Genomic DNA, 15,334 nt, shown 5'->3' with positions numbered 1-15,334 from the left:
GTGGGTGTGGGGAGGGGGGAAGAGAGAGAGATCACAAAACGTAAAGAAATAAAAACAAGAAAAAAATTTTGCATTTTTATTTTTTATTGAAAGATGCCAGAGAACTGTAAATTTACTAAATAACTGAAAAACGAATATTTTGGTGATGTGAGACTGCAACAACAATACACATTTTGTTATCCCCAACAACAAAGTACATCACAGATTTATAATTACAATTACTAAAGTAAAGTAAAATCTTCTCAGGTAACCATGGAGCTCGTATTTACAAAGGCAACCTTTAATGTCATGCCTCCAAAGCTGCAGACAACCCCAACTGGTGATGCTCACAACTTCAATTAAAAACCCTGTTTAAACAACCCTTTATAAACAATATTTTATAAGGAACTGAATTTCCAAATACATAAGCAACCACCAACACTAGGAGTTCAAGCTCAATGTAATATCAAAGAATGCATTATCACAAAAGTTTTTAAGAGAAAAAAACTTTGTTGCACTTAGCAAACCTTTTGCCACTTACATTATGACCAAGACAATACAACACTGTTTTAGTGCACACTTTAGTAAAAATGGGACAAATAATTTACTAAGTCATTTGTGCTGTAGTCAGCTTCTATCAGTATGTACAGTTAATATGCTACTGTTATTATTTGCTCTTCCTATACAGTTTGCACCCACAGATGTGAAAGTCTTAATTCATAGCTATAGCTCAATTCATTCACATTGAGTTAATAATTACAATATAAATAAATTGAGTATTTGAGGAAAAACTTTCAGCATAGTTCTCCCTTTATGTTAGAGCATGCACACTTGCATTATCATTCACCATCAATCCTACTCCCGCTTCTCTCTCTCTCCCACATACACATGTAAACACAACAGTTGCCTCTGTTGCCAGTTATAAGTTACAATCTGAGTACAAGGACACAAATAGTAGTAACATTCTGAAAGAGCTGTCTTTACCTCAGCTATGTTCTACTATTGTAAGTATTCATTATAGGCATTAATAATCTTGTATCAATCAGCACAGTGGCCACTATAGGATATAGTTTTTAAAACTGCGAAAGGTAATGCAAGATGGCACTACAGTTCACAGAGTGTGTAAATGCATGTCTGTGTTCATGTGGATTTATTTATCCATATGTATGTATGTATTGTCTTTTAAAACACTTGTACAGTGCTTTTAAGAACCTCAATAGTCATGCCAGACACTACTACAAAAAGAGAAAGCAGCAAGCTGAATGGTCAGAGCAGCGTTACATTAAGTGCACATTACCTGGTTAGGTACCCTTGGAGTATAATACTCCAGCTGATCTAGCCGTTGAATAGGTACTTGATCCTACAGAGGAGTGGGGAAGGAATGCTAGGGATGAATAGGAGATGGGCACTACCCTCACAAAAATACTGCCCTGGGACATGAGGGATCTAACATTTAACTCCTCAGTGACTGACATGTTATGGGGCTATCTACCTTTACCTTACGGAAAGCTCAAAACAAGACGATAAAATAAGAGAAGGCCTTGCTAAACTTGATGGGTAGCTGTATCACTGATAAACCTTTCTTGTTGTGTGTTTGTTTTGCTTGTGTGTTTGTTCAGAAGTATGATGTTAGTTGCTAGGCTAGTTCTGGTGCTCCAGCAGCCACCATCTGTCGGGACAACCACTCCAGGCCATCTGCCAGTCCCTCTCCAGATTTGGCGCTGCACCCTTGCAGATGCCAGCTGCGATTGCAGCACATCTTGAGCAGTCCCATCTGCTGTGTTATTTCTTCAATGCTAGCATGGTCCTCCACATCCTACAATATGACAGAAAAGAGAACATGTAGCTTTAACTGTAGCACAAACAGATAAAAGTGGAGTGTGGAGATGAAGTAGTGAGGGAAGTCTGCATTGTAGGAAATACCTCAAGAAGACTGCATCAATTTTCTGTGAAGGAGACTGTCTTATATAAGTAAAGAAACTTTATCTAATTATTTCCTACATCTGTAATAATAGAAGCTATTTAAACCCATCAATAAGCAACTTAAAATAAAAGAAGTAAGAAATACTTTAAGAGGAAGTAAATATTTAAACTGTGACAGTAAATGTTCCTTAAATTTAAACTTTAAGTCGAGGCACATGCCATTTACTAAGCTGAAGAATTGCATATCTTCCCTTTATGCTCTGCATATTCATTAGTACAAATAATCAAAAATTAAAAAAAAAAAAAAAAAAAAAAGAAAAATAGAAAAACCCACTAAAAGTTTCTCTGCTGCTTTCACTTTTTCATAGTTTTATGTGAAGGATATGATTTCAACAGTTATCAACATTATTTTCCGTTTATAAAACTATAAGCTACCAATCAACTCTACTTTATATCAATGACAAGTACATACTTTTCTCCACAAAATAATTTCCTGCCGATTAAATGTAAAGAATCAAAAGAATGAGCACTGTGAGTATACCTGTTTGTTTGCAAAGATTAGGAGTGATACCTCCTTTAACTCTTTCTCCTGTACCATCTTGACCAGCTCATTCTGAGCCTCTGTTAGTCGTTCTCGGTTGCTGCAGTCCAGCACGAATATCAAAGCTGAAATAGTTTACACTGAGCATCACAGCCACAAATGTTTAAATCAAGTATTAAACAACCAAAACTGTTTAATTTGAATATTACAAGCAAAACAAGGCCTCTTCCTTTTGACCTGTTTCAGCACATTATATTATCTAAAACATGACTGGAACAGAACAAACCTTGAGTATTGAGGTAATAGTGTTTCCAGAAGTGGCGAACCAAATGCTGTCCTCCTATATCCCAGATTGAGAACTTTGCATTTTTGTATTCTACTGTTTCCACACGAAATCCTGGAAAAAGTGGCCATTATGTAAAGAAATTGCTTTGTGTCTATATAATAAGTTTTGTTCAATGAAGGAGTTGTCACTTTACTACATAACTGACATTAATGTACAAGTAGTTCTAATTACTCCTTCTAATCAACTTTTTTTTCTCCAATACAAACATAACTGTAGATAAGAAAAGATCTTCAAGAAAAACTAAAAACACATGCAACATTATTCCCATTAAAATGAATAATGATATAAAATATGACAACATAGTATTTTTCATATAAAACATACTTTCATAAATGTAGCAATGAAATTATTAAAACAAAAAACAGACCTACAGTTGGAATGGTTTTGACAAACTCATTTTTTTTTAGTTTGAAAAGAATGCATGTCTTGCCAGCTCCATCAAGGCCCAGCATCAACACACGCATTTCAATTTTGGGTCCAATGTGAACACGGTTGTCCTACCAAGAAATAAGCATACATAGATTTCAAATACATTCCATTCTGTTCCTTCCCTTTTTATCCTGTTAACGAGATGACAAAATTATCTTAGTGAAGGGATAGAGATGGTCGGTTTCAAGGCCAGCTGGTTAGGCAGATCTGGAAACTGCTGCTGCTGCTTTTGTACTGTATCCAGCAGATGACTGACCTCAGCCTTGGCCAACAATACCTTGGTGTCATCCTGTGAACCAGCGCATGCTGAATATGTGACATTCACTCCACTTTGGTGACTTGAACAAGATAATTAATACCTGTATACAGCTAGTCCCTATACTTACGAATGTTCTAGTTGCGAACTTCAGTATATTTAAACAAAGTTTTCCTCAAGCTCAAAAGTAGTTTGTAAGGATAGTCTGCAAGTTTAAAGTAAGAACGTAAGGATAGTTTGATTGTAATTATAAACTATTATAAACTTGATTTCAGGCACTTGAAAGTTGTTCAAGCACATTAAAAACAACTAAAAACTATTGTTTATATCCGATCGTCCAAAAATAGAGAAGGTTGCACATGTACACACGTCTGTCCCAGTACTTACGAACAAACATGAAAAGCCTTGTGACGCAGAATTTGTTCGTCAGTTGGGGAAATACTGTATCATACAGACAGCTTTCCTTGCTGTTGTGTAGTTCTACTCACAAAACATGCCAGCTGACTCAAATTATACATTCTGCCTGATTGGCCAGTTCTTTGGGCTGTGCCCAGTGAGTGCTCATAGTATATATATTTAAAGTAAATGTGCCCACAGGACCTACTTGCTTCATTTAAAATTTACTGACATCATTCAGTAAGAAGAGTTATTTCTTTTTACTCCTACCTGGAAGTTTCAGCTGCATACCAGATCTACATACATGGTGCCGTAATAGCATTATTCTAGAGATACACAGCTGTCCTCGTTAACTATATGTGGCTTGATGTAGATGTTAATCAGCATGCTACAATATGATGCCACAATGTCAGCATACTAACCTGCTGCGGAGTAGCTTCACATTTCTGACACACGGCGGGTATTTGCGACGGCATTACCGTCATATCTTCCGTATTTCCTCTATTTACTGCGTCCGTTTTTTCAGTCTCGCTATTCATTTTATGCTTGGTGGTGGATGTGACTATTTGTAAAATGTTCAAGTTCACGAATTCAGGAATTGTGGTGTTAATCAGCGTTTGTCTCTGGATTTCTATTACACTCGCGTCAGGACAACAACATCAAGGTGGCGGTGTAGCGAAACAAATGTTTCAACCCAGAATATTAATTAATTATTCCAAGGGAGGGATGCATGCAGACGCTGGGACTTCTAGTGTTGCTGAATGATTTAGCAGACATTTTCGTGGTATTTTTTTTTATCAAAACCAACAAATAAATCGTGAGTTGTATGTGTTTAGCTTTTTCATGTTATTTTTTATTTAAATTTGACTTGTTACTCTTTAGCAGACGATCAAACACCCACTCGCGCAGTGATATCAAAAGAAAATAGTGCACTATCCACATTTCTTTGGTAGCTGTAATAATTTGAACCTAAAAGTTTTCTGTGTTTCTCATCTGTTAAATTTCATTTTGTAGTATGCACAGACCATTGGCTCTCGCTTGGAACGAGATTTTGGGCTGGAACATTTGTCTCGTAACACCTGCACCGAAACGTACGTGGCTAAAGGATCACGATATCGATGGTGATGAACTGCTTATTTCTGGATTCGGTCTTCCATATCGCTGTGACCGCTCCGCAATGGTCACCGGTAAATCAATTGGAGGCGGTGTTTGTTTGTATGTTAACGAAAGATACTGTAAAACAATAGTAGTGCGTGAATCAATCTGCGCACCCCGGATATCGAACTGTTGTCAGTCTCCCTTCGCCCTTTCTATCTGCCTAAGGAATTTCCACAACTGTTCTTCACAGTAGTGTATATATTCACCCTAGAGGGAATGCTACGTCTGCCAGGAGGGTCATTGCTGATGTGACACACAGACTCGATTCCTTGTCACCAGATGCACCACAATTTACTCTGGGCAACTGCGATCTGGCAAAGACTCTAAAAAGGTATGACCAGTATGTGATCGGCACAACCACCCAGAATAATACCAAACTGGATTTATGTTATGGCACAATCCCTGCAGCATACAAAGCCAAGCCTATGCCATCTTTCGGGGCTTATCTCTCTTTGTTTAGTGTTGACTGCTGGCGACGTTGTGAACGGGGCACTAGTGTGGCGGCGCTCGTTGAACGCAGGTGCGAATCGTAGTGAATATGACGTCCACTCACAGAAAGACTCTACGGCTAGTCCATTATGTTCAAACGATGTCATTTATGGGGTAAAAATATAAGAAACATCAGGGGTGATTTTGTAGCGCTTGCTGACGTCTGTTGCAGAATGGGGTTTTCGGACACCAGAAAAATTATAGGAAAGCATAGTCAACTCTCGTGCAGAGGCAGACCGCGCTGCGCCATTTCACAAACGTTTTGATCTTAGACAGGTGGGCGTATTTTTTTAGGTGGGTGTGGGGAGAGGGGAAGAGAGAGAGACCACAAAACGTAAAGAAATAAAGACAATAAAAACATTTTTGCATTTTTATTTTTTATTGAAAGATGCCAGAGAACTGTAAATATACTAAATAACTGAAAAACGAATATTTTGGAGAAGTGAGATTGCAACAAAAATATACATTTTATTATCCCCAACAACAAAGTACATCACAGATTTATAATTACAATTACTAAAGTAAAGTAAAATCTTCTTAGGTAACCATGGAGCTCGTATTTACAAAGGCAACCTTTAATGTCATTCTCCAAAGCTGCAGACAACCCCAACTGGTGATGCTCACAACTTCAATTAAAAACCCTGTTTAAACAACCCTTTATAAACAATATTTTATAAGGAACTGAATTTCCAAATACATAAGCAACCACCAACACTGGGAGTTCAAGCTCAATGTAATATCAAAGAATGCATTATCACAAAAGTTTTTAAGAGAAAAAACTTTGTTGCACTAAGCAAACCTTTTGCCACTTACATTATGACCAAGACAAGACAACACAGTTTTAGTGCCCGCTTTATAAAAATGAGACAAATAATTTACTAAGTCATTTGTGCTGTAGTCAGCTGCTATCAGTATGTACAGTTAATATGCTACTGTTATTATTTGCTCTTCCTATACAGTTTGCACCCACAGATGTGAAAGTCTTAATCATAGCTATAGCTCAATTCATTCACATTAAGTTAATATTTACAAAATTGATGCAATATAAATAAATTGAGTATTTGAGGGAGAACTCTCAGCATAGTTCTCCCTTTATGTTAAAGCATGCACACCTGCATTATCATTCACCATCATTCCTACTCCCACCTTTCTCTTTTCCACACACACATGTAAACACAACAGTTGCCTCTGTTGCCAGTTATAAGTTACAATCTGAGTACATGTACACAAATAATAGTACCATTCTACTCCTAGATTTTAGTTCAAGTTAAAAAAAACCCCACCTCTTATCAAAGAGCTGTCTTTATCTCAGCTATGTTCTACTATTGTAAGTATTCATTAACAATCTTCTTGGATCAATCAGTACAGTGGCCACCATAGGATATAGTTTTTAAAACTTCCAAAGGTAATGCAAGATTGCACTACAGTTCACAGAGTGTGTAAATGCATGTCATGTGTTCATGTGGATTTATTCATCCATATTTATTCATGTATGTGTTTCAGGACCACAAGAGTCATGGCAGATACAATGAAAAAGAGAAAGTAGCCAGCTGAGTGGTCAGAGCAGCGTTACATTAAGTGCACATTACCTGGTTAGGTACCCTTGGAGCAGGGGTGGGCAATTAATTTTCCTAAGGGGCCGCATGAGAAACTGGGATGGTTCTAGAGGGCAGGACTAATATAGTTAACTAAGTTTTACCAATACTGTATACATAGTATATATACTGGCGGAAGGGCCAGTCAGACACAGGAGGCGGGCCGGCGTTTGCCCAGGTCTGCCTTGGAGTATAATACTCCAGCTGATCTAGCCGTTGAATGGGTACTTGATCCTACAGAGGACTGGGGAAGGAATGCTAGGGATGAATAGGAGATGGGCACTACCCTCACAAAAATACTGCCTTGGGACATGAGGGATCTAACATTTAACTCCTCAGTGACTGACATGTTATGGGGCTATCTACCTTTACCTTACCGAAAGCTCAAAACAAGAAGATAAAATAAGAGAAGGCCTTGCAAAACTTGATGGCATCTGTATCACTGATAAACCTTGATGTCAAAGTGGACAAAACAGATAGTGGAAAGTCAGCAGGAATGACTTCAATCAAAACACTCTGCAACAAATCATAACTATTTTGAACTTCTTTCAACTAAAAATTAGATGCTTTAAGAATCAGAGATGTCCTCCCAGAATCACATCTCAGAATGCTTTTTTAAAAATAGTTTTCTTGTTGTGTGTTTGCTTTGTTGTTTGGTTCAGGAGTATGAAGTTTGTTACTATACTAGTTCTGGTGCCCCAGCAGCCACCATCTGTCGGGACAACCACTCCAGGCCATCTGCCAGTCCCTCTCCAGATTTGGCACTGCACCCTTGCAGATGCCAGCTGCGATTGCAGCACATCTTGAGCAGTCCCATCTGCTGTGTTATTTCTTCAATGCTAGCATGGTCATCCACATCCTACAATATGACAGAAAAGAAAACATGTAGCTTTAACTGAAGCACAAACAGATAAAAGTGGAGTGTGGAGATGAAGTAGTGAGGGAAGTCTGCATGGAAGAAAATACCTCAAGAAGACTGCATCAATTTTCTGTGAAGGAGACTGTCTTATATAAGTAAAGAAACTGTATCTAATTATTTCCTACATCTGTAACATTAGAAGCTAATTAAACCCATCAATAAGCAATTAAAATGTAAGCAGTAAGAAATACTTTAAGAGGAAGTAAATATTTGAACTGTGACAGTAAATGTTCCTTAAATTTAAACTTTAAGTCGAGGCACATGCCATTTACTAAGCTGAAGAATTACATATCTTCCCTTTACGCTCTGCATATTCACTAGTACAAATCATCAAAAATTAAAAAAAAAAAAAAAAAAAAAAAGAAAAACCCACTAAAAGTTTCTCTGCTGCTTTCACTTTTTCATGGTTTTATGTGAAGGATATGATTTCAACAGTTATCAACATTATTTTCAGTTTATAAAACTATAAGCTACCAATCAACACTACTTTATATCAATGACAAGTACATACTTTTTCTCCACAAAATAATTTCCGTCTGACTAAATGTAAAGAATCAAAAGAATGAGCACTGTGAGTATACCTGTTTATTTGCAAAGATAAGGAGTGATGCCTCCTTTAACTCTTTCTCCTGTACCAGCTTGACCAGCTCATTCTGAGCCTCTGTTAGTCGTTCTCGGTTGCTGCAGTCCAGCACGAATATCACAGCTGAAATAGTTTACACTGAGCATCACAGCCACAAATGTTTAAATCAAGGATTAAACAACCAAAACTGTTTAATTTGAATATTACAATCAAAAGAACTGAAGCATCACACTTAAAACAGCTACTATAATATGAAGACCTATTCCTTTTGACCTGTTTCAGCACATTGTCTTATCTAAAACATGACTGGAACAGAACAAACCTTGAGTATTGAAGTAATAGTGTTTCCAGAGTGGGCGAATCTTGTGCTGTCCTCCCACATCCCAGATTGTGAACTTAACATTTTTGTATTCTACTGTTTCCACATTAAATCCTGGAAAAAAGTGGCCATTATAAAAAGAAAATTGCCTTGTGTCTATAATAAGTTTTGGTCAATGAAGGAGTTGTCACTTTACTACATAACTGACATTAATATACAAGTAGTTCTAATTACTCCTTCTAATCAACTTTTTTTGTCAAATGCAAACATAAATGTAGATAAGAAAAGATCTTCAAGAAAAACTAAAACCACATGACACATTATTCCCAATGAAAATTAATAATGATATAAAATATGGCAACGTAGTATTTTTCATATAAAACATACTTTCATAAATGTAGTAATGGAATTATTTAAACAAAAAACAGACCTATAGTTGGAATGGTGTTGACAAACTCATTTTGTTTTAGTTTGAAAAGAATGCTTGTCTTGCCAGCTCCATCAAGGCCCAGTGTCACCACACGCATTTCAATTTTGGGTCCAATATGAACACGGTTGTCCTACCAAGAAATAAGCATACATAGATTTCAAATACATTCCATTCTGTTCCCTCTCTCAGTATAAACAGTGGACATGATCTTTTTCTTTCCTTAATTAGCTATGTCATATTCAAGAAAACCTTTAGAAGCTGTACACTTTTACTAAAATGTTTTTTATCCTGTTAAAGAGATGACATAATTACTTTAGTGAAGGTGATGGGGATGGTTGGTTCCAAGGCCAGCTGGTCAGGCAGATCCAGAAACTGCTGCTGCTTGCTTCTGTACCGTATCCAGCAGGTGACTGACCTCAGCCTTAGCTAACAGCACCTTGGTGTCATCCTGTGAACCAGCGCATGCTGAATATGTGACATTCACTCCACTTTAGTGACTTTTTTTGAACAAGATAAAAGACACCTGTATATAGTTAGTCACCTACTTATGAATGTTCATGTTACAAAGTTCAGTATAAATATCAACAAAGTTGTCCTCAAGCTCAAAAGTACATTGTAAGGATAGTCTGCAAGTTTAAAGTAAGAACGTAAGGATAGTTTGATTATAATTATAAAATATTATACACTTTATTTCATGTACTTGAATGTCGTTCAAGCACATTAAAAACAACTAAAAACTATTGTTTATATCGGTTCGTCCAAAAATAGAGCTGGTTGTACATGCACCCTGCTGTAATCACAACACATGTCTGTTCCAGTACTGACTTACAAACAAACATATGAACAGCCTTGTGAAACAGAATCTGTTCGTAAGTTGGGGAAATACTGTATTCAAATACAGTTAAGGAAAGCTGTCTGTAACTGATTGTGCTGTTGAGGTGCTCTACTCACAAAACATGCCAGCTGACTCAAATTATACATTCTGATGACTGGAATTGGCCAGTTCTAGTAACCTCTGGGCTGTGTCAATTGAGTGTTCAGAGTATGTATGTATTGTTTTAAAGTAAACATGCCCGCAGGACCTACTTGCTTTATATAAAATTTACTGACATCATTCAGTAAGAAGAGTTATTTCTATTTAATCCTACCTAGAAGTTTCAGCTGCAGACCAGAGGTACATGGTGTCGAAACTGCATTATCTTAAAGATACATTGTCCTCGTTAGCTGTGTGGTTTGATGTGGATGTTAATCAGCATGTTACAATATGATGTCACAATGTCAGCATACTAACCTGCTGCAGAGTAGCTTCACATTGCTGACACACGGCATGTATTTGTGACAGCAGGATGGCCATATCTTCCTGCTGCTGTCGCAGCATGCACAGTTTCTCACGAATATGTGTATCCACAGCTGCCAGTGCAGCAATTTCTTGACGGTTTAAATTCTCACGTAGCTCACTGAAGTAATGTTTGATCTTCAGCCGTGCTTGCTCTGCTGTTCCAACCATCTGGACAATGGTAAACAATACTACAATGTTTGCAAGCAGCTTTCAACACTAACAATAACCAAACAATAACATGGAGCTTTAAAACTAAAATAATAAACACTGTGTTCTTTAAAATTGTTTGTTTACTTCTCTCTCTTACTCACACGCCCCTACCCACCTACAGCATGCATGGCTACAATACACAGGCTTTCAAGCTTGCATACCATGAAAAATCTATGAAACCTGCTGAGTAAACTTTTCAGAAGGTAAGCAAGATGTGCTCAACAACTTCTGTTTCTTGATCTATTTTTTTTTTCATGCACAGAAATGCACACACACACACACACAGACCAATAAAATTAAAAAAAAAAAAAAAAGAACTCTACCTGCTGTGCAGTAGGAACTCCATCTGTGTTAGGAATCACCTGTATGCCTCCTTCTATCTGCTGAATAACACCTGCAAGTCGGCGTGCTGATTCGGACACTTCTTCTCCAAATGACTTGACATGCTGGACTGCATTCAATATAGAACTTCGTACATTTTCTGCCTCAGTTTCCAACAGACAGTGCTAAAATAAGACAAAAACAATGACCATCAATTGAATGAACTAATTAAATTGCGAAACTAAAGGTAATGAATTAGGCAAAAAGAGTTAAGCATTTATCTTTTAAAAAAATCAACTTTGCAATTGCCTTATTTAGATAAATGGAGTTGCCCTTTAAGTTATTAATGGGCTTTGTTTTGCTTCTGTTGCACTGCACTAGATTTATTTTCATTTCTGAGAGATGAGAACATTTAGCAAAACCATCTCTCATTCCTCTTCGCATTATCTCTGATCTTTACACCAGTAAATAATTAATATTTAAATATTTTAAATATTTAAGCATAAATATCATCCATGCCTGCTTGTTGAAAAAGCTAAGAGATCATCAAAAATGATTTTCTGGAGCAGAAATATAAAGCATAAATAGCCACTATACAGAGTGGCAATTTCCATACCTTGTGTTTCATGTGACGACCGTAATCTTTACATATATAGCACATGAGAGGGGAACATTTGCACTCATCTTCCAAGCATGCAAACTCCACCAGATGCATGGGATGATAGACACACTTTGGGTTTTCTCGAGGCTTCTCTGATATAGGCACTCTCTTGTGACGTGCCAAAGTGCGTGTAGAGTGTGTTGTCTCTGAGCATTCGATGCACAGTGTGTGTCACAGACTGTGCAATAAAGTACTGCAATGTGTAGTTCATTTTCATCACAAAGAATGGCCAGCTGAATCAAGAAAAAGAAGAGAATGCAATTAATAACTGGATTGTATAAGTATGTGGGGCATACATGTACATGAATGAGAAAAAATGCAGCATGTCAGAAATGTTGACAGGAAGGCAGCCAGAACACGGGATTATGCTTGCTTCTTTTAAAGATTTGTCAAAACATTTTTTTTCTTGGAATTTTCTTTGAAGAAAATAACCAAATATGGAGAAAGGAATTTTAAAAAGTCCATTTTAATGGAAGCCATTAATTTAAATTAATAGAAACAAATCTACATTGGAAATTATTAAAGACCCCCCTACCCCCGCCTACAGGTAGGTCTCAAATGGGGAAAAAAAAAAAAAAATGATAACAAGTGGTAAAATGAGAAGATTCATGGAAATAATAAGCATAATTTGCTAACACATTAGAATTATATGATTAGCGACAATCTGAATAGAGTCATTGAGAAGTAAAATCCTCCAGCTTACACTCTGTTCTCTGGCCAAGACACTGTCTGAAAAGATGCGGCATGGCGTTTGTTGTGGGTTCTGCAGTTTCTCAAGCAACTCTAGCAGTGCAAAGTTCTTCTTCAACCCCCAAACGCCAGAGTCTCCTATCTCCGTTGGCTGGCGGTCAAACGGGCACAACAGAGTACGGCCATGAAGCTGAAGCCTTGTTAGGCACTGGTGACATACTGTGTGTCCACACACAAGAAGACGTGGAACTTTGTCGCCTTGGAATCGGAAAATTTCGCTGCAAACTCTGCATTCCAATATCGTCTGTTGAGGGGATGGGGAAATTAAGAATCACACAGCGCGAAAAAACAATTTATAACACAACATAAAATCTCAAGACATGTATGATGATTATTAATCTAAACTTATTATGATGACAAATGCAGTCAGACAACTGTGAATTACAGGATCGGAAAATATCAGTCGTCAATGCAGTAGCCAAAGATAGCGAAGACGAGCTAAATACAAAAAAGTAACATATCTATTCATATACAGAAATGCACAAACGTCGAGATAAGCAAAAGCTAAATGCATCAATACAGTAGTATCATAATTTAGCGCAAAAAATTACCGACATTGTCTGGCAAATTCTGACACTGTGTCAACGGAGTAAGAACTGACGCTGCTTCGAACCCACAGAGACCACCAGACGCCATTTTACATGTTTATTCGATCAGCACAGAATACAATTTAAAACACGAAAACAAAACATTTTACACCTAAATTTCAACGAAATATCTAAAAATAATATCATTAGTATGATTTTCTTTTACATATAATTTATAGAGAAATATTTGGTTTCAAAAGACAGCCGGAAAAGAACTCCGTTCCTGACGAGAAAACAATATGGAGGCCAGCAGAGACAAGGAGCAGCTTCTGGCGCTGAAAGGTAGGACTTAGGCTTTTACTCTTCCTTTCCACTGCCATCTTTGAATTTAAAAAATAACTAAATGACATTTGTTAATCTGCTGCTAGTTTTTCCATGTCATAATCGACCTTTAGTTTGTTTCATCCAGCACTATTTTTCGCACAACAAATGTCGTCTGCCTCAAAATAAATTATGATTTGCCCGCTTATGTGCGGCAATTGTCGCAAACACTTTATGTATCTGTCACAGTGATTATTTTAGACGCATAGTAGGGTTACTGGATAGAGTAACCACACTAATAACCAAGACAAGCGATGAATAGTTACAGTCTCAATGAATAGGGCATAAAAGAAGAATGATTTTAAAGGGGTGGGATCAAAGATCAAGGGTGTAATGGACTTGTGTATTTGACCAGCAGTAATATCTTTTAAGGTTTAAAGTGCAACAGATATGTATTAAAACTCCTTAGGAAATTAACTGTCATCGAAGTGTCACATACACCATGATATGAAAGTCTCATAGAATAGATGACTGTTGATAGTCATGCGTATGACCAATTTGACTTTCATATATGTTAATAATAATGTTGTATCTTGTGTCAGTGTGCATCTTGAGCTAAATAATTATGTGACATGACAGTCATTTTGCATTTCTTCCTATTCTGGAGATAGAGTAAAATAATAATAGACATCAATGTCCTTGTACACTGGACATAGAGCACATCATTGAATTTAAAACTATTATCCCTTTGAGGTGACTTATTTTTTTAGGTCATGGAAACAAAGTTATTATGTTATAATACGAGTTTTATGACAGAGGATGAAATAATGTAAATTTCTTGCAGGATTGAAAATATATTGATAAAATGTATGTTTCCTTCTGTGTGAGTGTTTGTGTGTGCACACATGACTGCGTTTGTAAATGTATGTGTATGTGCAAGACACACTTCACCCAAGTAAGTGCATAACAGAGGCTGTTATAGCTGAACTGCAAATGTATGTTTATTATAGTGGACTTTTGTGTTACAGTGTTAAGCTTTTCGCTAATGTTTATAATTAAGAAAAAATTTAATGTTGATTTTACCTTCCAAGTTTTTGTTTCATATATATATATACATACACCTTTCCATCATGTTATGGAAAATTTTGGGAAAATTGAATGTATGGCATTTGTACAAGATTCTTTGAAAACTAAACATTTCTAGTTTTCAAGTCCTGAAAACGTTTAAAATCTTTCTTTTTAAGCCTCTTTTTACATTTTTAAGTTTAGCCCTTTTTTCTGGATGGTAATTTTTAAAAATCAATAGTATTGATTACATTTTATCGAATAGCTGAAGCGAAGTGAAGAGGAGACTGTTTAGTGTTTGTGGGAGAGAAACCTAAATAAGAGTAACAGGAGGGTTATGTATGCTTGGAGAAGGGTAGGAGGGGGTAGGTAAAATTTGTTGCTAATGACTTTAATTAGGTGTTCGTGCATTGTCTTTAAAACAAAATGTATTGTTATGTTTGGGTTATGGTTAGAATTCTTATGTTTGTGCCTGTCAAGGCTGTCAGTGTAGGCTACAGAAATAAGCCTGTGTGCAGTGTTGCCATCATCCACATAGGTGTGTATCAATGTCATCCGTGCTGAAGTCGTTTAAGAACCGTTGATTTTCGGAGCAAGTTATGATCAGTGTCCTTCGGGCAATTAGCTATTTTTGTCGGAAGTTTTTGCTGCATAGAGCGGAACCGCTTTGCCGCACCGCTGCCACTCTGCACGTGCGCGTAGTTTGAACGTTCGCTGATTATTGCCGCGCTTATGACCTTCAACGAAGAATACTGCTATCGCATAAAGTGGGCGTGG

The 15,334-nt window shown here is 37.0% G+C and overlaps 3 protein-coding genes across 4 annotated transcripts in view; 1 reads left to right on the top strand and 2 right to left on the bottom strand.

The window, feature by feature from the left end:
* Positions 1-62: 62 nt before the first annotated feature.
* Positions 63-4,678, bottom strand: LOC112573511 (E3 ubiquitin-protein ligase TRIM23-like). Its single transcript, XM_025253961.1, has 5 exons — positions 4,293-4,678; positions 3,157-3,286; positions 2,730-2,840; positions 2,444-2,568; positions 63-1,795 (listed from the first exon to the last, which is right to left on the bottom strand). Exons 1-5 carry the CDS (start codon positions 4,407-4,409, stop codon positions 1,616-1,618), a joined length of 663 nt encoding a protein of 220 aa, XP_025109746.1. The 5' UTR covers positions 4,410-4,678; the 3' UTR covers positions 63-1,615.
* A 1,199-nt stretch (positions 4,679-5,877) lies between these two features.
* On the bottom strand, positions 5,878-13,304 carry LOC112573509 (E3 ubiquitin-protein ligase TRIM23-like). Its single transcript, XM_025253958.1, is given in 12 exon segments — positions 5,878-7,971; positions 8,613-8,737; positions 8,937-9,047; positions 9,364-9,493; positions 9,676-9,750; positions 9,752-9,811; positions 10,655-10,870; positions 11,236-11,418; positions 11,850-12,061; positions 12,064-12,127; positions 12,598-12,888; positions 13,200-13,304. Coding segments are annotated over 12 exon segments (1,728 nt in total). The 5' UTR covers positions 13,281-13,304; the 3' UTR covers positions 5,878-7,791.
* Positions 13,305-13,460: 156 nt separating this feature from the next.
* LOC112573549 (trafficking protein particle complex subunit 13-like) overlaps positions 13,461-15,334 on the top strand; it is an 85,926-nt gene continuing 84,052 nt past the window's right edge. For both annotated transcript variants that reach the window (XM_025254031.1, XM_025254030.1), the window contains exon 1: positions 13,461-13,513. In XM_025254031.1, the coding sequence (XP_025109816.1) occupies positions 13,471-13,513 (43 nt within the window). In that variant the 5' untranslated portion in view covers positions 13,461-13,470. The remainder of the gene's footprint in view (positions 13,514-15,334) is intronic.

The sequence above is a fragment of the Pomacea canaliculata genome, linkage group LG10, assembly GCF_003073045.1.
Source record: "Pomacea canaliculata isolate SZHN2017 linkage group LG10, ASM307304v1, whole genome shotgun sequence".
Classification (NCBI taxonomy): domain Eukaryota; kingdom Metazoa; phylum Mollusca; class Gastropoda; order Architaenioglossa; family Ampullariidae; genus Pomacea; species Pomacea canaliculata.
This window is presented reverse-complemented; position numbering and strand designations above follow the sequence as displayed.

Coding starts and splice junctions, on each gene's coding strand:
- LOC112573511 (XM_025253961.1), bottom strand. CDS start 4,409: ATGAATAGCGAGACTGAAAAAACGGACGCAGTAAATAGAGGAAATACG. Junction 3,287..4,292: donor GTGAAGCTACTCCGCAGCAG/GTTAGTATGCTG, acceptor ATTTCTTGGTAG/GACAACCGTGTTCACATTGG. Junction 1,796..2,443: donor TAATCTTTGCAAACAAACAG/GTATACTCACAG, acceptor GTCATATTGTAG/GATGTGGAGGACCATGCTAG.